The 25240-nt window shown below is 33.0% G+C and overlaps 2 protein-coding genes and 2 non-coding genes across 7 annotated transcripts; 2 read left to right on the top strand and 2 right to left on the bottom strand.

The window, feature by feature from the left end:
• Positions 1 to 197: 197 nt before the first annotated feature.
• Positions 198 to 12835, top strand: LOC109601242 (titin). 2 transcript variants are annotated; one of them, XM_049969362.1, is made up of 9 exons: positions 198 to 519; positions 1841 to 2173; positions 2243 to 3310; positions 3365 to 6538; positions 6883 to 7199; positions 11072 to 11539; positions 11613 to 12173; positions 12228 to 12374; positions 12485 to 12835. In XM_049969362.1, the coding sequence occupies exons 1-9, from the start codon at positions 372 to 374 to the stop codon at positions 12716 to 12718; spliced, it is 6450 nt and encodes a 2149-aa protein (XP_049825319.1). In that variant the 5' UTR covers positions 198 to 371; the 3' UTR covers positions 12719 to 12835. The 2 variants fall into 2 exon arrangements, with proteins under 2 accessions (XP_049825319.1, XP_049825318.1); XM_049969361.1 differs by having other exon boundaries at positions 2243 to 6538.
• Positions 12836 to 13321: 486 nt separating this feature from the next.
• On the bottom strand, positions 13322 to 13439 carry Trnal-caa (transfer RNA leucine (anticodon CAA)). Its single transcript has 2 exons — positions 13402 to 13439; positions 13322 to 13366 (listed from the first exon to the last, which is right to left on the bottom strand). It is a non-coding gene; the product is annotated as a tRNA-Leu (tRNA).
• A 904-nt stretch (positions 13440 to 14343) lies between these two features.
• Positions 14344 to 14461, top strand: Trnal-caa (transfer RNA leucine (anticodon CAA)). The gene is made up of 2 exons: positions 14344 to 14381; positions 14417 to 14461. It is a non-coding gene; the product is annotated as a tRNA-Leu (tRNA).
• Positions 14462 to 15825: 1364 nt separating this feature from the next.
• Positions 15826 to 24157, bottom strand: LOC109601245 (uncharacterized). 3 transcript variants are annotated; one of them, XM_020017466.2, is made up of 6 exons: positions 23998 to 24157; positions 21458 to 21606; positions 19599 to 19850; positions 17735 to 18006; positions 17382 to 17676; positions 15826 to 16229 (listed from the first exon to the last, which is right to left on the bottom strand). In XM_020017466.2, exons 2-6 carry the CDS (start codon positions 21549 to 21551, stop codon positions 16216 to 16218), a joined length of 927 nt encoding a protein of 308 aa, XP_019873025.1. In that variant the 5' UTR covers positions 21552 to 21606; positions 23998 to 24157; the 3' UTR covers positions 15826 to 16215. The 3 variants fall into 3 exon arrangements, with proteins under 3 accessions (XP_019873025.1, XP_019873027.1, XP_019873026.1); XM_020017468.2 differs by having other exon boundaries at positions 17592 to 17676; XM_020017467.2 differs by lacking the exon at positions 23998 to 24157 and adding an exon at positions 21695 to 21853.
• Between the last annotated feature and the right edge of the window lie 1083 nt (positions 24158 to 25240).

The following is a 25240-nucleotide window of genomic DNA, read 5'->3' as shown; positions in this document are numbered from 1 at the left end:
CAGTCTAACAAAAATAAAAACCGTTTATTTTTGATGATGACAATTTGAAAGTGCGCAGTTGCCGCCAGTCTAGCACGGACCAACACCAAACTTAGGATCAAGTGACCGTACGCCGGCTTGTGCGCACTCGAAATGCGCGCCTTTTAAACAATTTGATTCGATGGCAATTCGAACTGACGGCATCGATTCACCGCCGAAAGGTTGTTGTATTTGTGTGGCTTCGGTTTTTGGCGTTATCCCGTAAGAATCCGTAAACAAAAATGTTCGTGGCCAGTGCGGTTTTACGATAATGCTTTGATGTGCTGTTAACACGTTGGTCTGCTAAACAATACAAGACCGCGTCGTTTTGTCATTATTTGACAGGGCCCAAAATGGAGCTGGACGACCGAAAAACTGATCAGCAGCTAACCTCAAACATGGGTAGCGTATTGACTTCGCCTAATGATAAAACTGAAACAGGAGATTCCACACCGACCTCGTCCACCGACGCTTCCACCAAGACGAAGGAGTCGGGATCGGGTGAGTTGTGGTTTGAGTGGTCGCGCTCTTGCATTGATTCAATGACAAATGCAACGCAAGCCGTATATACAAACGATTTGAAAACGTTCCTTCTAATTGGATAAAAGTTGTAAGATAATTTTACGTTTTTTTGCTTATTAGGTATTATTTCTTTCGAGAATTTTTATTATGAGGTGATAATTGAGTATGTGTAATCATGTTATGTAGAGTCATTGGGGGTAAACAAAAATCTTATTTGAATTCAAAGTTATAGAATTTGAAATTATTATATTGATCAAGATTGATTTGTAAATTCTTAGACAAATTATCAAATCAAAACATATTGGATCATAATCATGCATAAGTAAGTGATGACAAACTTTAATATTTCAGATTTTATTTGAATGATCAAAAGAAATGTGTTTGCGTTACCTAAAATTACATCAATCGCCTTTAATTAAGAACTTAAATATATAATTTTGTTAATTGACAAATTAACACTAAACATTTCAGAATGTATCTGTAGTTTGACAAAAAAAAAATTATAAAAAGTGTCAATTTAATTTGGTTACAATATATATTTTCTCCAATCCATTATAAAGGTAAAATCCTAATTAGTATTAAATTAATTAAATAAATTTATAGATTAAATTGAGATTTATGTTTATATTTGATATAAAACAAACTACAAACAATAATAGATGGTTGTGTCTAATAATAGTACACAAAATGTTTTTTCTATGTAACCTAGGATAATTGACAGCTTTTAAAGTGTTGATTTCTAATTAAAATTATTCATCTGTCTTTTTACTGTCCTATTAAAAAGGCAGCAATAAAATCAGTGTATTAATGTTTCATTACATGGTTTTTTAAAATGTAAGTAATATGTTATGTTACCATTTGTTATTCAATCTTCACGTTTAAAAGCTAAAAAATAGTAATAAACATATGTAATTAAAAAATATTGCCCAGTTTATCAAGTTTAAATGTTTCTTCAATTTAAAATTGAATGCTTATTAAAAAATATGGGGAAACTGGCAATCTTTACATTTCCTCTTTTCTCATTTTGAAAATAAATTTTGCGGAGTTTTGCTTTATATGACTACATAAATGAAAATATTGTTTAAACGCCTTAATTAAACGCATTTATGCTTTCAAATATATAACAATGACACTATTTAAAAATAGCAAGTAAGATCGTGGTTCAAATGTATCAGATTAATTTAACAATGATTACCTGTTACATACTTATCATTAGGGTGTATTTTTATATTTTATTGTTACTTTTATTTTTATTTGTTGTATTCTGAACAAATTTTCAGTAATTACCGATTTTCTTCAGTTCCAGATGATCCTATAAGTAGCACATCTTCCGAGGCACCGCTTGTTAAAGTGTCAGAAATGTCCAAAAATGAGGACCCGTGCCTCTCGGATGACTCCGATCAGGATCTGTTGGAAAACATATCCGGCGAAAAGATCACTGAAGATGTGGAAGATTTAGTCCACGATTTGGAAAGTCTCCTCGAAAAATCAACCGACTCATTTAATATATCCAATATAAGGAGCAACAGATCATCGACCAGCGATAAAGCACAGATCGAAGCGGTCGATAGTAGAATAATAAACGATTTGGGCGATTATGTAAAGAACAAAGAGGAACCAGCAACACCTTTAGGTGGGAAAATAGTTACAGTTAAACATACATTGTGCCCTAAAGTTGCTGATTGTAATTCTTCTGTTTTAGATGAGAAGGCGCTTAGTCAGTCTGAGGATGCTTCTTCAACACCAACAGATGAACCTGATAAAGCTGCCTCTCAGGAAATTAAAATTTCACCCATTATTCCTCAGGACACTAAGGATGATATTTCGTCTATGTCCGAAGAGGTTCACGGCACTGTAGCGGAACCTGATAGTCAACAAGAGGACAAGTACAATGAGGTGATTGTGGAAGAACCTAATGATGAGGAGAAAGTGGAGGAAGAGAAAGTCTCAGAATCAGTTGAAATTACTGAAATTCAAAGCGATGCTCAGTGCGGAGAGGATATTACATCAGATCCGGTTGTGGAAGAACCTCAAGAGATTAAAGAACCCACTGAAATTAATAAAAGTTCAATAGAAGAAGCTGCTGAGGTTCAAGAGGTAGTATCAGAAAATCTAATGAAAATTGCAGAAATTAAGTCTTCGGAAATGGACGATAATAAAGAAGTAGATGAAAAACCTAATGAACCAACAATTATTGTGGCGGAATCTTCTGAGGATGCTAAAATTGAACAAGTATATGAGTTGGTTGGTGAATCTCAGAATGATGGTGCAAACACAAAAGACACTTTGGAAAGTGAGAGTGTAGTGCAAGACATTGACCAGGATGCTTCTAAGGCATCTAGTGATAGTGCACCTGAAGAGTGTAGTTCTACTGAAATTGTTGAAAATAATGTACAAGAGATAAATGAAATTACAGAAGTTTTCCAGAATGAGCAGGTTTCCAATGTTGCTCCTTCTAATGCTTCAACACTAATGGAAGTAGATGATGAGTCCAGTTCAGTAGCTGAAACATCTAAAACTGAAGTTTCTGATGACCAAATTACGAAACCAGAGTTAATGGAATCAACAGAATTAATTTCTGATGCAGGAACAATAAATGAGGAAGTACAAGAAGTAAGTGAGAATGAGGTACACAAAGTTTTAATGGAAGTTGAAGAAAGCAAAGAGTCAGTATTGACTAGTTCAGAAATTAATCCTGTGGTTCAAAGTATTGACAAAATAGAATGTGAAATGAATGAAGTGGAGCAAAATAGAGAACAGAATGTGACAAGTGAATCAATGGAAGATTACAAAGAAATAGAGAACAATCCTGTAAAATCTGAAGATGTAAACAATGATGTGGTTCAGGAGGAAGAAAAAGATCAAGAGCAGATTTCTGCACTAGAAATTCAAGAAAATGTCACTCAAGAAGCTTTGAATTCAGAAGACAAGTCAGAAGAATTAGATGAAACAAATATTATTGATAAAGAGTCAGATTTGAAAGCCCAGGATGTAACTAATAATGTTGGGGATGTGCTCCAAGAGTCTACAACAGTTGAAGAAAAGACTGAGATGTCAACAGAAGAAGTAGGGGAAACCCCTGGTGATTTAGTAACTGAAAATTCTCAAGAAAATATAGTAGAAGATAAAGAACTTGAAAAAGAAATACCTAAAGAAATTTCTGCAACTGACAAAGAATTGATAAAAATTGGAGATACCAAAGAAATATCAACTCACACGCCAGAAGAAATTAATGAAACTTTTTTGGGAACTTCGGAAAATAAAATTGACGCAAGTGAAGAAACGTTTAAGGAAGAACTTCCACAATTGTCAGATATTTCACATGAATGTTCCAATTCTCTTGGGGCATCAGAACAACTTGTAAATACAGAATCCAACAAAAATTCAGAAACTGTAATTGCCAATGACGAACGCGATAAACAAGTTGAAAAAGAAACCGTTGCTGAAGAATCATTGGATCAAGAAATTCCAGTATATAGTAAATTGGAGACGAATAGTGAGTACATTGAGTCAGTTGAAAGTACTGAGCTTTCAAAACCTGAACCTTCAAAGCTTCCCGCTAATACTTTGATAGATAATGATTCGGAGATTGAAGATTTTCCTGTTTTGCAATTAAGCCCCCCAGATGATTTGGTAACAGAATTTCCAGATACTGCAAAACTTAAAGAGGAGAAATTTGAGGAGGATATTGCTGTTAATGAAGAAGTTCAAAAATCCAGTATTCCTTCAGAAACACAAGAAGCTGATGTACCAAAAACCGTCCTAACGGAGGAATTAATTGATCAAAAAATAGCGCATGGTATCAAGACAATATTGGAAACAACGCCACCAGGGACTCCTTTATTTAAAAAGGAAGATTTTATTAAAGAATTAATTTCAAAAATATTTGGTGATGATTCCCCTAATGACTCATTAATAAAACAAATTCATGATAAATTACAGGAGCAACTCCACCAAATGTTCCCACTACAAGTGGAGGAATTAGATAAAAAAGAAGTTGTTTCAGAGTCTGAAAGAGAGCAAATAGCTGAAGAATTAATTGAGAAAGAGGAAGTTTCAGAATCTGATAATGTGAAAGTAGAGGAAGGATTAATTCAAAAAGAAACTGCAGTGGATCCAGACCCAAAAGATTTATTAGATAAAGAATCTGTACCTGAATCTGATGTAGTCCCAATAGCAGAAGACCCTCCAATGGAAGAGAAAAGTCAAGCAAATATTATTAACACACTTGTAAAAGACTCCAACATATCACATGAGACTTTGGAACATCAAGAGCTACCAGATGAAACAGCATCAGTAGCTCCATTTGCAGGAGAATCAGATAAATCAATAGTTGTTCAAGAAGCAATACGTCCGAAATTAATAGAAGAACCTTGCTTAAGAAATCAACAAGCAAAAAGCTTATTTGACACACCAAATAGTTCCGAGGCAAATTCTCCCTTGGTTACAGAAAGTATCGAGGCTCCGGAAACCATCGACTCTCAAGATGTTAAGATTCACAAACATCTGGTTGCACATGTTAAAGAGAATGATTCTAATGTACTTGATAATCACACAGATGAATCAGTGTTTCCAGCTTCTGAAGTTGTTTCCAGTCAAGATTTGGAAACTCAACAAGCGGTGGAAAGTTTAAAGAACATTTGTGATAATGAGCCACAAGTTGAAAGCTCTGGAAGCTTCATGGACACAACAGATATGAACAACTCATTTAATGAAATTCCAAGTGCTAGTAATCAGGAATTTGACGTTTCGCCTGATACTTCTGAAGTTGAAAAAAATAGTCAAGACATCGACGAGACACAAATTTTGACAAGAGCGGCAAATGCAGCTAAATTGAGGCAAGGAAAGTTGCACAAGAGCGAACCGTCACTGGAGAAGCCACTATCAATTTCGGTAGAAGAAACCAAGGAGGTGAAACATTATAGTCCGAAATTGATTATTAAGCCTCTTAAAGTTCCAGATGAGGAAATCAGCACTACTAGTAACTTGGAATTGGAGCCAAGGGAGCCCTTGAAAATGACAATTACGAAACAATCAGATAAAATGCATTCCATATTAAAGATTTATAATCCCAATGAAAGTATGGATCAAGAAGTAGATAGTCCAGAACAAACAGTACCGAAGTTAATAATTAAAACGAAGCAAGATCAACAATCAAGTCCCAAAATGGCGACTAGAAGCTCTAAAGCTGCTTACAATTCTCCCACTAGTTCCACTCAGTCTAGATCCTCTAGTCCAAGAGTAACTGCCAAGGCTGAAGCTGTAAGTCCATTCAAAATTACTATTAAACAACCTGTGAAGGAAGAGTCGAAACAAAAACACAGCCCTAAATTGATTATTAAACCCGTGGTGAAAACCGATGACGACATGAAGGAAGAAAAGAGCCCCAAGCTAAACATCAAACCGATAAGACCGCCTGATGAAATAGAACAAGTGCACAGCCCTAAAATTAGGATCAAACCGATTCCCAAGCCCGAAGACGTATCGGAGGGGCCGCACACTCCACGGTTGAACATCAAACCGGTCAAGAGACAGGACAATGAGAAACAAACGGAGGAAACACCACAAAAGTCCAGCCCGAAAGTCACAATAAAACCGGTGGTCAAACCACCAGAGGCCGATGTGCCGAAGAACGACGACGAAGAAGTGAAAGAACGTATCGTTCTGAAAATCAACAAGGGCAACTTAACCACCCCGTCAAAGGAGTCGCGCAAGAGGGAACATTCCGAGGAAAAATCTGAAAAATTGAAAAAGATCAAATTGAAATTTTCCAAAGAGGGTACACCGCACATTGTGCAGCAAGTGTCTGATGAATCCGGCAAGAGATCATCTGACGAATTTGAAGGCGAATCACCGGACAAAGCAAAAAAGTTGAAGGCCGATGAGGCCAAAGAGTCTGAATCGAATGTTGCCACTCCCGTCATGAGGGTCGTGGAACAGAATGTGGAGGTGAAACATGAGACTGTGGTGCCAGCTACATCAGAATCTGTACCAGCAGGTTTGTTTTTTTCTGTTTATTTTTTCAAATATATTTTTTTCTTTTCGACATATTAAGTTTAAGTTACTAAGGTCTCAAGTCTGGTACATTTGAACTGCTGTAATATAAAAATTCATATTTTTAGTAATTTTGAAGAATATTAAGGGGGTAGTAACAAAATATTATATATTTTTTGGTCGTTTCAGAATATTTGAATTTTGTTTGTTAAAAATTATGTAAGATGGGAAATTTGATTAACATTCATTTTATCAATATAAATTGATTTATGTTAATGTGTCAAAATGTGTAACAAGATACATTAATCAAATTCTCGCCCAATATATTAAAGAATTTGTTTATTCCAGATATGGCGACGCCGAAATCGGCACAGGTAACGCCGACGCCCCGTAAACGTGGCCGTCCCAGGAAGCAGCCGATTGAACCGACGCCGGAACCGCCCGCCGAGACCGCCACCCCGCCCTCTGATGTCGAAGCGTTAGCCAAATTGGCCGAGACGCCGCAGCCAGCCGCCACGGAAACTGGCAGGCCGAAGCGCAGCTGTCGTGGCGTTTCGGTATGCGACACGCTGGGCATCAAGCCGAGGAAACCAAGGGGTGGCAAGGCGAGGGGCGCAGCCAGAGGCCAGGGCCAGAGCAGAGCGACACCCATGAAACCGGCTAAGGTGAGTGACTGAGGTGGTTTCGTTATGGGGCTTCGACGTTATTTGTTCGTCCATTGTCTAAGTCGACGAGCCAGTGACGTCGATTGAAGCTAGTTGCTTTATAGTCATAACTTTCTCTTTTTAGCGTTCAAACAAATAAGTCACAGGAACTGTTTTCGGTACCTTAAATGTACATAGAAAGAAAGCTGATCTGAAGTCTGAACAAACTGAAACTAGTATTTTCGGGGCTTCTGGTCTTTCAAATGATTTCTAAAAGTTAATTTATTTATTTTGAGATTATATTTTTTATACAATTTTATTTTTTATATTGATATTCTGATATCATTTACCCCGTACAACGTAAGATGACGTTTGGCTGTGATTAAATTTATCACAAGTATTATTATAAAGATATTTTTTCCACTCTTAAAGAGTGCATTAGATATTTGGAACTATTGAGGTATGATCTCAGTTTTTTGTTTTTTAATTTTTGGCAACTTAAGGAATGTTAGGACGTTCTTCATTGTTTTTTGTAAAAACAAATAAATGAAAAAGATTATTGCTTATAATTAATTATATAATAGGACTGTTAAAATCTCGCATTTGAGAGACCAAAGTCGTGAAATGAACGAGTCTAATCGTGTGTGATGTTGAGAAAACAATCATGGCTTTTATGATTGTAAATGACTTCGTTGGGGTAGCTGTGTAATCTTAAATACTAAGATGTTTTAGTCTTTGTTGTAAAGTTTATGATTTATTGTCCAAAATATAAAAATGTTTTTATTGTACACACAGATTATGTATTTTTTATTTACATGTTACACCCTACGAAATTCCTATTTTTCTACATTACTTTATTATAGTTGAATAAATGTTATATATATATACCTGAAACATCAACTACTTGTTTTATTTTTGTGTAATAAAATAATGCGAGATCAATAAACAATTGGGTGTCTCCTTATTTTTAAATTACGATTATTATCGATATTTTAATAAAAAATCAAATATTAACTTATTATTTTTTGTGAATATATTTAATATTCTTTATGAATCAAATATATTGGTTGAATAATAGATTAAAATGTTCACACTGAAGAAAATATTTTAAAATTTAGTCTGTTAACAAATATACAGTGTCTCAAATTGGTTTTTGTCTGTTTGGACAATTTTCATACTAGATAAACTGTATTAAATGTCCGAAGCTCATATCTTTTTAACTGACTACTCTTTTTGAAAATTTTTGGATATATAAAATTTTCAAATTAAAATTTTCTACAGGAATTTTTAATTAATATATACTATTTACCTAAAAAATATGTATATTATATTAGTGGTTTAAAATTTTAAATGTATTACTTAATGTGAACTGTTAAAAGGATATTAATTTGCTTTTGATTTATACAGTAGTATATATGTTGTATATATTTTTCTGAAGTGTACTGGACATAAACGTAATATTAAATTAAATAACACAAATTTAATTTTTAACACATTGTATATTATCCTTTCTTTTAACCAATCCGTTACAATTTTGGATGTGTTTGTGACAGTTTTCAGGTTGAAACACATTTATTAATATCATTTCTTCATCAAATTATTGTTTAATGTATATTTGTACATAAATCAGTCAAAGGGGAGCAACGACAGAAGTAACGAGCTCCGTACATTTAATCACTTGTTCTCTTCTGAAATGGAGACAACCAATTTGAGACACTCTGTGAATTAAGTTTTTAAATATTATTTTTAATTTTTTCAATTAACATGTTTTTAAATATAAATGGTAACAATTTCGTTGCAACGAATAGTTCCTTCAGTTTAAAATTGATTTAATATTCCATATTCTGGGAACGTGTGCATCCGAACTGGGAATAACGTCGTAATTAAAACGTATTTGTGTTCTTAATTAAGCGTAGCCAAACTCGAGTACGCTCAATCCGACGACACACCCGATTCCGAATCAAACGGCCGGCAAACCGCCACATGGCGAGATCCCTGAACGTAAATACGCCGTACTGTACTATTTTTAGCATCCTTCACCTGCACTTCGGGCGACATGTAGACATGTTTTGCCGCACTCGGCGAAACGTATTGGGGAAAATAACGCGCCGTCTAGGAAAAATTAGTTTGTCATTGACCGCCGCTCTTGACATCAACCGTAATTTGATTGTTGTGGTTCTGATGGAACGTAAGTAGCCATTCGTATGGTGTCCGATATATTTTTTTTACTACATAGATGTTTGAGAGTGGTTTTTAGCGTCCGGTTTGGCTCGTTTGAACATGTTCAGTGTGGTCTTTTAGCCGGTTGATTTATTTTTATTTAGTCGCAACGTAACTCGTTGCGTTACTGTTGTTACGATTAAACTGGAGAAAAAAGTCAGGTCATACTAAAATAACTTGATATTAAATATTATTGAATAATTAATTCATCTGTCAACGTTTTCGTAATGTCAAAAATACAATTTAAATTGGTTTGAAGCAGTGGTGTGTCAGTTTCATATTTATTACTTAGTAGTATAAATATGATAACGTAATAAAATATTTGAGTACACATTCAATGTTTATTTAATAGAGATGACTATTTTGGAAAATAAGTTTTGCTTATTACAAACAAGATTTTATTCTTTTATGTAAAAATTTAATGTTTTGATTATTCATACTTTATCCTTATTTTAAGTTAACTTAAAATGACATGAGGTATGATGCCTAAATTGTCATTGACATTTTAATAACACATTTTACATTACTAATAATTTTAAGTAGTAATTTCTTGACAGAAAGTAACATGAAATAACTTCTTTAAGAACATACTTTCAAATATAACTTCTCAGTTACATTTTTTCATATTGTGGGTCAATTATATTATTTATTACTTTAATATTAAAATTCACATTATATTAAGATTTTTTGAGAACAATTTAAAAAATGTTTCTACAATTAATCTGCGCCGTATCTTTTCATTGCCATTGTCATTTTTTAATCGACCAATCTGTTAGTTCCTGATGGATTTGTTATCCCGCTTATCTTGGCCTTGCTTGTGCTTTATTATACATCTGTGTGCACTGACGTTTTTCTCAGAGTATCATTCTTGGAAGCAGTTTTTACAATTCCCTATTTGGCCCTAAATTTTATCATTAAATAAAATATAATACTTTTCGTTTTGGATTAGTAGCGAATAATTTATATCCCCATCAAAATCCTAAAAAAATATGTACCCACTGTTATAAATTAAAGTTTAACAAATATAAAATGTATAACTTGATCTTTGGTAGAGAGAATATATACTCTATATATTTTCAAACATTAATTGGAGTAAGAATTGCCCAGAATCAAATTAACAAGTGTACAGATGGTTCAATCTTAATAACTACATCAGGTTAGTTGAATATTTATTTAATTTTACTTTCATTATTTTGTTGCCACTTTACATTTTTAATAAATAAAAGCAATCGTTTTAATTCCTTAAAAACAGTTACCATATATAATTTGATGGATTCAAAGTAATTTTAATATATTTATTTTAAATTCGTTGCTCTTTTATTTTTGAGACTTATCAGTGCATCTTTTATTGTACATTAAAAGAATATTAAACAAATAAACTAAAAATAAAATGAGAATGGTTCATCTACTTTCATCGCTATCGAGACAATAGTGTGTTAAGTCTGCTGGAAAATCTGCGTAGGCATACTTCGGACTAACAGGTAAAAATAATGTTACACAAAGTCAGGACAACTATTAAGAGTGCAACACACATGTATGATAGGGGCACCAGTAACTCTTTGATCCATCTCGTTTGCTTATGCCTTCGCTCAATTGTTACTTTGATGGTCGTTGTCCCTTAATTCATTTGTGTCAATGCTCTTAATATTCTAATGACGCGTTACTTTTTCCAGGAGACGAAGCTGAGTAAAGCCCGCTTGAAGTTGTTGGAGAAGAGCGCCAAGGAAGCTTTAGAAGCGCAGGGACAAAGTAATGTTGCCGAATCAGCGGTCGCGGGGGATTCATCGAAGCAGGAACAATCGGAGACTGTGAGAAAGACGGACGATTGCATCGGACCTTTGTCGGAGTTCAGCGGTAATCCCGTACCGTCCGTGGCCGATCCAGTCTGCATCGATTTGACTGCAGAAGACACATCCTCCAATGAAGTTACCTCTACCCAGCTTACAGAGGTTGGTCGTGGCACTTCGACCGAAACTCCGGTGACAAACTTGGAAGAGAAGCTTCCGCATTTGGAGATTTCTGGTGCGGCCAATTTAGATGGTGCTTCTACGTCTAACACGTTGCCGGAGATCGCGATGTTCGAGGAGGAGACTAGAATGAGTGCCGAGGCTAATAGCAGAGCACAAACTCCAGCCAAACAGGTAAATTATTTATTACTACATTTTGATTTTTATTAGATTTCCAGGTCAATTATTATAATATGTTTTCCTTCAGGTGATGGTATCGACTCCGATGGAAGTAGAGGAATCCCAAAGTTCGATTCAGAGTACTGCGACCGTAGAGAGCGGCAAAACACCCGCTTCAAAAGCCAACAAGGGATCCCGGCTGGAAGTGCACCATGATCCCGACCAGAACATAATTTCCGCCGATCAACTCGCCGAGTATCACTGGAACGGCAACGGTCCGTTTATGTTACAAGAACAGGTGGCTCAATTCCTGGGCATAAAATCGTTTAAGAGGAAGTATCCGAATATCCAGCGGAGATTCGTCGACATGCAAGAACGTGACTTTATAAGAGAGAGTGCTCTCGCATCGGAAGCGATGTGTGATCTTGGACTGACTGCGGTGCATTCCGCAGATATATTAGACATAATGTATAGTGATTTTCAGGAGAAATACGAAGAATATTGTAAGCATCAAAGAGACAGACAAACTAAAGAGTTGATTAATAAACAAAGGGCTCTTTCATTGGCGGCGACACAGGAGAAAAATAAGCTCGATATTACAGAGCAAGCTATATCTTCGGCAGCCTCATGGAACGCCAATTTCAACAAGGTTTGTAAATCATTTATGGATAATTTGATTTTCTCTAATTTATTGTTTACGCAGATGAGAAAAGAACAGCGAAAGGCTTCCATGGACCTTCAAACATTGACTGTACATTATCCTAAGGGTAAAATAAAGCAGATAAACAAAGGAAAAATTGGAAACTATCCGGTTTCCTTGGTGCCAGGACAATTTACTGATTTCTATCAGGTAAATTATTTTTATAAATGCATTGATATAATTTATTACCATTTTTTATATTAAATTCAATGTAATAAATAATAAATATTAGACTAACATAAATAAATGTTTGTTTTCAGGAATACACTCCCACAGAAATTAACAACTTGCCCATAAACACAATGTGTTACGACCCCATAAATTACAATGATAGTGATGAATCGGAATCTTCCGGATCCGAGTCCGAATCAGAATCATCAGATACAGATTCTAGTTCATCTGAGTCCTGCTCAGGTGACGATGACTGTAAAATGTGTGTTAAATCGCAGTACCATCAAACAGTTAAGAAAGCTGCTGCCACATCAACTAAGTAAACAGTATTTAATAAGTTTTAATGTTTAGGTAGAACTGCTTAATCTTGGTGTGTTGACGTGTATATATTTTTTACTTTATTGATGTTACACTGAATAAAAATTATATATCATATAAAAGTTGTTTTTAATTAATTCTTTAATACTATTGTAAAAGTAAAAAATTTATGGAGATACAATTAAATTATTGAAATAATCGTGTATATTAATACAATAATTATATATATATTATAATTAGCAGGCTCAGAATAGAGTAAATTTTTAAAATGATTAGTTAATAAAAAAATATCATACTTTGGCTATCACCACTTCTTCTGTTATTAGGTTACCTGCTTTCCCAAAATATTCTAGATAAAAAAATTCTCTTTAAGTATTAATTTATTTTAAAACGTAATTTTTATCTTGTTTTATTATTTAATACAAAAAGAATTTTTAATTAATTTTAGACTAGTAAAAAAAATTATTGTTCAACAGAAAATTGAATTTTTACAATTTTAATTAGTAATTTTATACTTAAAAAAGATTAAATTAAGTTTTGTTTTTACTCTGTCAGAAAAAAATATTAGTATAACATCGATATTTCATACTGGAGAATAAAAAAAGTGATGTCAGAAGTGGGATTCGAACCCACGCCCACAGAGTGGACCAGAACGCTCATTGAACCCGAGTTACTGGGCAAGGTTTACCTTGAGTCTGGCGCCTTAGACCGCTCGGCCATCCTGACATATATTAATACCTTTCCTAACTTCCCAAATGATCAAATTTTGGAAACGAGTGATGTACCTTGTAATGCATTGTTCCGATATTAGTGTCATAGAGGCAGTAAATATGTTTCTACTGATATTGTAGAATATTTAACTAGATGGAAACTTAGTTTAATACTATAAATGGTGCTAATTATAGTATTATAGTATAGTACAGTTTATCAATCAAAATATTTTGTCGTTGTAATTTATCTTTTGTTGATAATTCCAATTAGGCTAATTCGTTTTATTAATTAATTATTAAGTAATTTGTAATATCTGGAAAGCCTGCTCATTTACTTGCAGTGGGATAATTATATATAAATATATCTTAACGTCGTTGTTTTAACAATAGTCTCTTCATTATTGTTAGTTAATAACATTCAAACCAATAATAATTAAAATGAAGCACATTTTGATGTTCGTGTTGGTTATTTCTATGATTGCATTACTTATGGCCCTTCCCGAACCTCAACACCATGGACATAACCACAACTGGCATCATAATGGACATTATGATCACCACCATGGGCACAACCATTACCATCACGGATAAAAATTTGATACGTGCTTGTTTATTATTATTATGTATGAATAATGCATGTGTATTCTATAAATGTGACTTGAATATAATAATTTAAAAAAAGACGAATTTTTATTCATAAATGGAATTTTGGATTATCTTAGATCAAAAAATCTTTTTTTGCTGTAATGCTGTTATATATTTTATATTTTTAATTGGATTAAAGTTTTTTAAGAAAATCGAAGTCCAAAATATAACTTAGAGTGGAGTTTAGTAAAATCAATGATCAATATAATACATTAATATTAAACTGTTATAATATCACATAGTTTATTTAGGATTTAATTAAGGCTTTCATACATGTCAGGATGGCCGAGCGGTCTAAGGCGCCAGACTCAAGGTAAACCTTGCCCAGTAACTCGGGTACAATGAGCGTTCTGGTCCACTCTGTGGGCGTGGGTTCGAATCCCACTTCTGACATTAATTTTTTTATTCTCCAGTATGTAATATTGGTGTTACTATTGTTATAGTAACAATTGTTTTCTGCCACATAGTAAAAACAAAACGTAATTTAATCTATTTTAAGTACAAACTTATTAATTAAAATTGTAAAAATTGAATTTTCTGATGGAGAATAAAAACAAAATATAGTTTAATTTATTTTTTGTATATTGTCTAATTTAAATACAAAATTATTAATTTAAATTGTAAAAACTGAATTACCTGTGACCGAATTAGATTAATTATTAGGTGATCCCGATTGTCTTACACTAAAATATTATTCACTAAAATTACAAATAAAAGTATTGTTAATAAATAATAATCATCTGATTTTGTTCAATTCAGTACTCTTAATACACAAAATTTACTCATTAATACTGTTTGCGTTTTAATAAATTCAAAGAATTAGGAGGTCATTGTTATTGACGATAATTCGTGAACCTCTAATTAGTGATGATTTTAAGAAAAAAGATTATCTTATTATAATATCACTTGTCATTTAGATACCACTATTTACATAATTTATTTTACATTACCAAACAGATTTAAAAAAATAGGAAATCCCTAAAATTTTCTTTATAGAGTGACAGTTCTGTATAAATACCCCAAACATTTCTTGCTTCATCATCAGTTTGTTGTTTGCTTTTATTTCAGAACTTTTAAGTCAACATTAGTTGAAATGAAGTACACTTTGGCTATATTATTGGTAATTTCCATGGTCGCAGTACTTATGGCTCTACCGGAAGCTCAGCATCATGGGTATAACCACCATGGGCATGATCATGGACACTACGATCACGGACATCACAATCATGGATATTATGATCATCACCATGGTTACGATCATGGTCACCACTATGGACATGACCACTACCATCATGGATAAACATTTAAGTTAAATATTTTTGCTACAATATTACTGTACAATGTTGTCTCAGCAATTATAAAAAATAAACTTGTGCTTATCAATTTTGAGTTTGAATTTCAAATATCGACACTAAATGAGTAACATTAATTAATTCCAATTTTATGAAGTATGAGTGAATTGTCGGGGTCATGTTTTAATTAACAGTCACCTAGTTGTGAAGGAAGGAGTAGTGTGCACAGAAGACGAGTATCAGTAGGTATAATCATATAAGAGTTCCAATAAAGTTATAGATGTGACAATATCTTCATCTTATAATAAGATGATTTACTCAAAATAATAAAATATGAAAAAAGACTGTTCTGCATTGAAGTTACTATTTTTAAAATTGATTTTTTATTTACCAAAAATTATTTAAAGTAATAAATCTAAATATATTAAGACAAATATTAATAATGGATGGGTAATTAAAACACAATTTGGGTATTACACTTTGTATTAACATGCCACAAATATATTCCAATTAAAAGAATTTTATGATGTTACAGTATCCCACTATTGGCAGTAGTGTAAAAGTTGGAATGCGAGACACGCTTTGTGAGAGCTTTTAGAGCCACCTGTGGGACACATTTGCTTTTGGTCGTATATTTTTTCGAATACCTTTCTTTTTTTTCGTTTCTTGTATAAATTAAGGCACATTATGCTTTTGAATATTATATATGTATATAGAGACAGTTTTGAATAAAGAAGTAAAATATATGAACACTTTTAGGAAACATTGTTTGTAGTCAATGTCTCGCTAGTTTTTGATTTGTTCAGTCAGTCGCATATTGTATCTGCTTGCGATGATTTCATCGTGATTCTGTACTTAGAAGACGGCAGCTAAAACAGAAAACAATAATCATTAATGTTTTGCTAAGGTTTACACTTAGTAAAAAACGCAGAGAAAAACGGTTTATGCAAGACAAATTATACTATATGTTAGAAAACATAAAATCTAAGTCTAATCTAATAGGTCGTAGATATAATAAATAAATAAAATAGATAAGAATTTGTCGTGCACTAAAAGGACAGCAAAAATTAAAAAGAGGGGAAACGTCTAATTTAAGCTTCAGAAAACAAATGTATTTGGTGTCTTCAGAAGCACTGTTCTAAAAAACACGTGTAAAAATTTCATGCCAAAATAAGAAAAGTTCTAATAAATAGACTAAAAGTTTTCACAATAGAGCAATTATGTTTCATTTTTTGTCGTTACCAGGAAAAAAAATAAAAAATAAATGAAAAATCATTGCTCGTTTTGTTTTACGAAATTTAAAAAAATAAAATAAACTTCGTTAGTAACAATTCTGGTGGTTCCAAAAATTTACCAAATGGTCGCTGTCCGAATTCAAGGGGGACGTCAAGAGGGGGTCAGTGAGGAGCTGCTTTTTTGGGGGAGTTTTTTTTCGTTTGATTAAACACTTGCAATTTTATGTTAAATTCGAGAAAAAGGTAGTTTAATGTTATTCGCAATTTTATGAACGGATTATTGATTTATAAGGACCCTTTTTAGATAGTCTTGTGTTATTGTGTGGCTGTTGAAATTAACAGTAAAATTACAAGCGTTATTGTAAACCAAATATGGCAAGATATTAGTTGGCATTTGACATTAGTTAAGTAAACATTTCTATAAAATTAAGTTCTTGTTGTATGTGATATTTATTTCAAAATTATAATGATATATTATTTTGAGAGTATTCATTATTAAATTATTGATAATTGCAATATAAAGTTGTTTTATATTATAGAAAAATTGTACTTATTTATAATATTATTTGTTTTTTAATAATGGTTTAGTTTATAAATAATTTTTACTATTTGCTATGCCAAATAATATCACAAGAGTAACCAAAACATAGATAGTAAGTGCTAATTACCAAAGTAATTCTGCAACACACAAGTCTATTATTTGGATTACTCCATTGGTTTACGGGTTTTTGATGGGACCCACATGAGGAACCCAAGGTAAAACAGTGGAGGAAGCAGGGGACTTACCAAATGGCCTGACAGGGTGTTTGTCCCACAGGTACGTCCTCTTGACAGGGGAGAGGTATGAGTCACGAAGATAGGATGGGGATCTGCCCCAAGGCGAGAAGGCAGAGAGGGGTTTGAGAGCGGGCGACCTCCACCAGAACGGATCGCGGATGATTGAGGAAATTGGGAGAGATGCGGGAGGGTCGAGAAGGTCACGGAAAATGCTCTTACTTGGGGACAAGCCTCCGCGGGTGTAGATTGGTTGACCGGCGTAGTTAAAGGCTACTTCGGATGGACGGGGAGCCCACGGTCCAGCCTTAAATAGTAATTAATTATTTCAAACTGGTTCCTTTTGTTTCTGTATTATCAAGTACCTTGATTGGGGTGGGAGAGAGCTTGCTGAGTGGCCAAGATTCCAAACCAGCGAGACGGTCTAAGTGGTCCAACCAGGAGCGGTGTGGGTCGTATTTCTCGGAGGCTGGGGACGGTCTCTTGCTGTACACCAAGTAAAGTGGGTAACGGGAGAATGGGTAGGTGGTGTGGAAGATGCTGCTTTGTTGTTCTGGGTCGCGGCCCTTTACACGATCAACATGTTCCCTCCAGGCGGCTTCAGCGTCATAAGGCCTGGCCTTTGACACGTGGAAAGCTACATTGGGAAGCATATTTCGATTAGAAGACTAATTAACATAAAATACACAAACAATAATTGTCATGCACGTAATTTGTGGCGTTTCATTTATGACGAACGGTATAACATGCAAAACTAATAACAAAAGTTCAATGGGTATTCTGAAGTGTACTCCGAGATACAATAAAGTAGAATTAGTTGTACTTTTAAATTTAAGGGTGAGTTATCAAACGAACAAGAATTGGGGGAAGTTCATAATGCTTCCATTTATAAAGAACACACATACCTACGTGCCAAAATAATGTTGAAATAAGGATAAACCTTAAGTTTTGTGACAGAATTTATTTATCGTGGAGTACAAAGTGCCAATGTAAATAATTGACATAACTGAAATAGTTACAATGAAAATACTACAAACCATATCCAGTATATTATGTGACAATAATTCAAAAGCAGATGAGAATAAGAAGCAGTAATCAGAAATTGGGTCTATAAAAAATAAAATTAATAAAAATGTTTTTTTTTAATAATGAATAATGGTTTTATGGAGTATTTAGAATTATTGAAAATAATTTTAAATAATTTATTATAATTTTAAGAAAAAGAATATTAAATAATATTATTTTAATTGTTTAATACTTAGCATGCATTTATTTACATTTACTTTAAAATATAATAATAATGGGATAATATAAACATAAGTTTAACCAGCTTTAAAATTAATGTTTCAAATTATATTGCCATTTATTGTTTTCTTTAATTATTCACGCTTAGCCAACGTCTTGACTAAAAATTATTATTGCCTTCTTTATTTGGGACATGTTAGTCGCATGATGTTAGTTGCGTGATATCGACGTAGAATGCTGTGGGGAAGTTTCATTAATTAAATATTGCTGCTTACCTCCAAGGCGACCTCTCAAAAAACTTCATTAAAAAAATGTGGGAAATAAGAGTTTTAAACAGGGTATGAAAAAAAAAGACCAAAGTGGATCGCCCTGGCAAATGCTGGAGGTTCTGTTAAAAGCTTTGCGAGTTCAGCATACTGACAGAGAGAATTGACGTATTCCACTTGCAACGATAAGTGGTTTTGACTAGGGTTGAAATGATAGGAGATTACTTAAAACTGTAGCATATCGAACTGTTCTCAAAATTGGATGAGATTGGGACAAAATGATTTATTATGGCTTATTGATAGTTTAGATTGAATATTGATTACAACAACAGTTGTTAGTGCAAGCGTACAATTTGTTAATAATGAAATTATCGTCGTTTATAGTTGTCAACCCTAGTTGTGCTGATTCCAAGTAGGATAGGTCAATCGTCTTGGGACACGTAGATAGAACGTAGCTCAAGCGTTTGCGGGGCGTTGCACACCGTCAGTTTCAAATATATAATAATTTATTAATTAAACCAGCTGTACATATTAACATTATCAAAGTGTAACATAGATAGATATACAAAGTAGATGTGCCAGAAGCATCGGTGAGCTAAATTGGACCAGTTTCGTTTGTAGACAAAAGGCACCGCGTCCGAAAGGCAGGAAGACTTAAATAAACGGGGTTGCATCCCTGGGGCGCGGGCTTAGTGCCTGGACGAGGTGGAGGACTTACCGGGCCTGTATCTGTCGAGGGAGCCGTAGTTGTGGGGGTAGATTGGACGTGGGGAGTAGCCGTAGATGTCGCGGTGGACTGGGTCGTATCTGTAGCCGGGGCCGTGGATGCGTTCACCGGCCGCGAGTGGGTCGTCGTAGATGGACTTGCTCCATGGCCAGCTGGAGGACAGCTCGGGGATGTCGCTCAAGGGGCGGAACACGCCACGTGGGCGACTGTGGACCGGATCGGTGGCCCTTATGTCATCAGATCCTACAATCAAAAATATCATTTTTATTATTTTTTCTCCAAACTAAATTATAATTTAATCTATTAAACTATAAGGTAAATTGATTTAGAGTTTTTTTGTTTCTAATAAATGTAAAAAATGCAAATGATTGTTAAATTTATAAAATAAAACCATATAAATATCTAATATTAAAATAAATTTGTTTATAAAAAAGTTTTATTATTTAGTGAAGCTCATTAACTTCGAATAAAAAGTATCTCGCATCCACCATTTTTATAATTTTGAAAAATATAACTTTAACAATAACTTTAGCAATAAATTTTGTAGATATTATTTTATATAAAATTTTTTCATAATTTTATAAATTGTTAATATGGAACGTTAAAAAACAAAATGTGTTCTTGTATTAAACTGGTTTTAATAGATTTATGTCGGATGAACTCGAGTAAAATTAACAATAAATTAATTTTTTAAATTAAAATTAATTTAAATTAAATATTTTATTGCTTTTTAATTTCAAATTAAATAAATTTTTTTTCAATTAATTGACATTAAATATTGTATTGTATTACTTTTTTAATTTTAAATTATTAATTTAAATTAAATATTTTATTGTTTTTTAATTTTAGATCAAATATATTATTTTTTTTACATAAATTTATTTGAATTAAATATTTTATTGCTATATTAATTTTAAATTAAATAAAATATTTTTTTATTTATATTAATTTAAATTAATTATTTTATTACTTTTTAATTTTATTAAATATATTATTTTTTATTTAAATTAAATATTTTATTATTTTTTTAATTATAAATTAAATATATTATTTTTTTATTTATTTTAATTTATATTATTGCTTTTTAATTAAATTAAATAAATTAAGTCTTTTTTGTTTAAATTAATTTAAATTAAATATATTATGATTTTTAATTTAAAATTAAATAAACTAATTTTTTTATTGCTTTTTATTAATTTAAATTAAATATTTTAACTTTTTATAAATTTAAATTAAAAATATATTATGAATATTTTAAATTAAATTAAATTTTAAAAATCAGTTGAAGACAATTTTTATAGTTATGAATTAACTTTTTTTTAATTTAAACTAATATTTTTATAAAAATCTAAATTTAAAAAAAAAAACTCAATAATGTGTTTGTAAATAATAATATTAATTGATTTAGTTTATGTAGGATTGTTTTTCTTAATGTCGTATAATACAATGTTGAAAGTCATAAAACTTGTATATTAAACGTTGATTAAAAATAAAGTTTTGTGAGCTAAACAATTCCAGATTCTTGGAACAACTGCAAACAACGATTCTATTAAAAAATCTGACACAAATATCCGATTTGTTGTATAAATAGATGGATATAATTAATTTTTATGATAATAAACAAAAATTGTGCCAAAATCAATTTCTCACATTTTATTATATAAAAGTCAAGACAATTTAATTAATAATATTTTTATATCTTTGTATTTTATTAGGTAAAAGTTGTCTAGAGATGATATAAAATTTTTGTTTGCTTCCAGTGTTTATGTAAAGTTTGTTTAAAAAGTTGTTTTTGCTGTTGCTTGATGGAGACATAAGTTGTTAAAATTAATAGAAAAATCAATACTGACCTTTTAAGGATCTTACGAAGGACTGCCAGAACTTGGCCTTCTTCGAGGGGGTCTCGTTCAGACCGATCATTTCTAAATGTTCTTTGAAAGACATGGTGAAGGGTTTGATTCGCTGCTACCTCCGCTGGATTCAACTGGTCGTTCGTTTCCTGAAGCAAACAAAAAAGCCCAAATTACCTCGCCGAAAAAACACAATCCAAAAGTATAAGCCTCTTGGAATCGAGTTTCAGTCATAACCTTAGCAAATGATGGCTAGCCACACGCCAACCATTACGATTGCAACGAAATAGATCGCCAATTCTAACAAGTGTTGGGGCGAGATCTCCTTCGACGTCACCATCTTTGTTGTTGCTATGCGCCACCTCGTGTACTCGCCTCGTCGGTTCCCCGTTTTATCTATTTCGGGAGACGTTCGCCACGCGTTACGGCAACGATTTCGCGACACGTTCCCGCTCTCCGTTACGGCTTTTCACTTCGACGTTAGTCTAGTTCATCTATTTCGGTGCAGGTGGGCAGCTCAAGGTAAATCGGATTGTTGCTGCGTTCGGCCGAATCCTGAAAACCTTCAACCAGTTTCACAATGCGGCCGATTCGGAACGGGGTCGAAATCAGATACGGTGGTGGCGGTGCATTTTTGCAAAACGGTTCCGACGCCACTGCCAAAACGGTTCCAATGATGCTCCTGATTGACGTTCATCCCAATCCCGGTTGGGCAAACGATGACGCCTTTCGGTACTGATGTAAACAAGTTGCTTAAGTCGTAGGATTTATTTATTTTTCTGGACAAATATGTTGTTGTTGTTAAACGATTTACGTTCAAAATTTTTATTTTATTTTTAATTCCCTTCTTTCGCATAAATTTATATATATATATAACTTTGCAAGATAAAATAAACATGAAAAATTAAATATAGTTTTCAGTTAGTTCTTTGTTTAATATTATTAATTCAATAAAATAAATAATTTTCCTAATCGAAATAATTATTGTCATATTTTTTCTTAGTACTTTTAAGTAGTAAATATATTTATATTAAACAACATACAAAAATATTACTATTAATAATAATAAAAATATATTAATTATATTATTAATTTTCAAATGATTGATAGAATTAATTATTTTAAGAGAAAATCGTTACATGTTCATTGAAGAATATCATCAAATGTTATTGATGTAAAAAAAAACTGTTACTAACTAGAAATATTTATTTTCTTTAGACATAAATTGTAAAATAAGCATAACTTAGATTAATATCAAAAGAATAACATTTAAATATTAATTAAAATAGCATTAATGAAAAATATCGTGTTGATTCAATTTTATTAATTACCTAATAATACTGGAAGTGGTTTATTAATTAACTACTAATATACAAAAAGATAAATGATTGATTATCATAGTTTTGTAGTAATGGTTTAATGTAAAAATTGTTAAAATTGGTCATACTCTTAAGTAAAGATAAATAAAGATAAATACATATAATAATAAACAAAAACATGAGTACATTTATATTTATATATAAATATTTTCATTTTTAATAAATAAAATATAATTATTTAAATGTTTTTTTATTACTATAATTTTATTAAATATATATTTTTTATTTGTTCCCATACAGAGCAATTATATATCTAAATCAATTTTTTTCAGGAAGAATTATATTTTAAAAAGTGCCCAGTTCAAATTTCACATAAATAGTATTCCGAGAATCGCGAATTTCTGCGCTAATTCCGCCGCCGAAATAAATCGAACCGGGCCCGCGGTATTAAATTCGGGTGCGGACGTCGCGACGCACCAATGTAGGACATGAGCGTCGCCTCTGCCCGGAATAGAAGCGCCAAATTTAGGCGCGACCTCCTGCCGATTTCGCGTTTCGATACCGCTATGGCCGCGTTCGCCGAAAAACAAAACTCTAGCCGTCCCACACACCGTCCGAAACGTGGTCCAACACTTCGGCCATCGACTAACTGTGCGGATGTATTTTCAGTTTAGCCTTCGGTAACCGATTTAGAATTGAAACAGGTTTATTTGGACTTGTTGAGTCCGGTTATGTAATGTTCGATCTCTAAATTTGTAGTTGAGTCATTGACGGATGAGAGGTATTTCAGTCAGTCGTTGCCTTAAAATTACATCTACTGCAGATGGTCGGATTTGTAAGGGCATAAAAGCAATTGTGTGATTGCTGCCTGATTGCTGAGCCAATATTATAAAATTTTTTACAACAAATGAACCAACAAATCTTGTTGGTGTTATATAACCACTTGTCTTAAGATAAAACACGATGAATTGAGCTGGCCCAGAAGCTTGAACGATCAAAAATCATCATCCATCCATGTTCTTATTACTTCGTTACATAAAACCTCCGACCTCTCAAAACCACCTCGATTCCAAAAGCACTTATACTTACAAAACCTCCGACCTCCAAACAATGTCGTGTCGAACGTACTAGTACAATATCAAAATGTTCCCGCACCAATACAAAACCACTGCTGAATTTCAATATCGATAGTTAATGTATGTTAATCGTGTCTGTACTGACCTAAGTTGGTTTTTAATATGCGAGTCGTGTTATGCGACTGCGATGTTCGGCACTGACTGCGTCGGGACGATTGTCGACGGCGTCTTGGGCGTCCGACCGCTGAACGTCAGCGGGCGGGGGCGGTGCGCGTTTACACCGTCGCCGCCGCGACGTAGCGCCATTCACGGCGTATTTTACAAAAAGGCGCGGCGTTTTTGCTCGCGAAATGCGCGGCTCTTGCTCGCGACCCGCGTGCTTATTATTACATTTTTCACGAGCCGGCCAATGTCAGGAAATACGACACTGGAATTGGTCTTGTTGAATTTCAAAAATAAATATAAATATGTATTTATATTATATGTATATCGTAAGCACCACAGTTTCAAGGAATGCCAAGATATTTAGACATCGAAAAATGCTGACGTACATTTTAATGATATTAATAATAACAACTATAACCTGTCAGAGAAGCAGAGTCTGGAAGACACACCACACATACAATATGTTTTTCAAAAAAAAAGATGGTACTGACAATTTCAAAATAATAAGTTTTTTTCAAAAAAAAAAATAATTTTTCTTTGGAAATACTGAGATGCACTGTGACCCACTTGGGATGCTTTGAATCTACAAAACGTATCTACATAAATTTTCAAAAAAAAAAAAGAATTGAAGTTGACACTGTCCATTTCAAATAAATAGAGTTTTAAGAATTGATCAAAAAGAGAACTTGAAGAGTATGGATATTCCAAAAAAAAAGAATTGGATCTAAAATAGATAGAAGTGGTATTGATAATGTCAGCAATGATCCACTTGAGATGCGAAGAACTTAGAAGACATATCTGCATAAATCCTATATGCTTTTCAAAAAAATAATAGAAGAAGAGCACCGAGCGTAGTTAGAGTTGTAGGAATTCGTCAAAAAGAAAACTTAAAATGTGAAGAATTTAAGTACTACGGTTTTCCAAAAAAAAAAACAAAGAAACTGAGATGGCACTAAGGAAATTCTGAGATCACTATAAAGGTGATACTGATAGTCTCAGTAACGACTTGGGATGCGAAGAGACTAGAAGACATATCTACATACATAAAATATTTACTTACAGGATTTAACTAATATAACGCTTCTTCTTTTTTGAGAATCATGAGATAAACTGCACAGTAGGAAAAGCGTTTGACCCGTCTGAATTAAGAGAGAGATTCAGATGGATCAAACTCTTTCCGTACTGTATAACAATTAGGATATAATATTAATATCAATTAATAA

The sequence above is a fragment of the Aethina tumida genome, chromosome 7 (assembly GCF_024364675.1).
Source record: "Aethina tumida isolate Nest 87 chromosome 7, icAetTumi1.1, whole genome shotgun sequence".
In the NCBI taxonomy this organism is placed as follows: Eukaryota; Metazoa; Arthropoda; class Insecta; order Coleoptera; family Nitidulidae; genus Aethina; species Aethina tumida.
This window is presented reverse-complemented; position numbering and strand designations above follow the sequence as displayed.

Excerpts from the sequence above, each read along its gene's own strand:
- LOC109601242 (XM_049969361.1), top strand. The coding sequence starts at position 372 with ATGGAGCTGGACGACCGAAAAACTGATCAGCAGCTAACCTCAAACATG. Across the intron at positions 2,174-2,242 it reads GGAACCAGCAACACCTTTAG|ATGAGAAGGCGCTTAGTCAG; the intron begins GTGGGAAAATAG and ends CTTCTGTTTTAG. Across the intron at positions 11,540-11,612 it reads CACAAACTCCAGCCAAACAG|GTGATGGTATCGACTCCGAT; the intron begins GTAAATTATTTA and ends GTTTTCCTTCAG.
- LOC109601245 (XM_020017466.2), bottom strand. The coding sequence starts at position 21,551 with ATGTCTTTCAAAGAACATTTAGAAATGATCGGTCTGAACGAGACCCCC. Across the intron at positions 19,851-21,457 it reads CTTCGTAAGATCCTTAAAAG|GATCTGATGACATAAGGGCC; the intron begins GTCAGTATTGAT and ends TTTTGATTGTAG. Across the intron at positions 17,677-17,734 it reads TCTCTCCCACCCCAATCAAG|GCTGGACCGTGGGCTCCCCG; the intron begins GTACTTGATAAT and ends TTACTATTTAAG.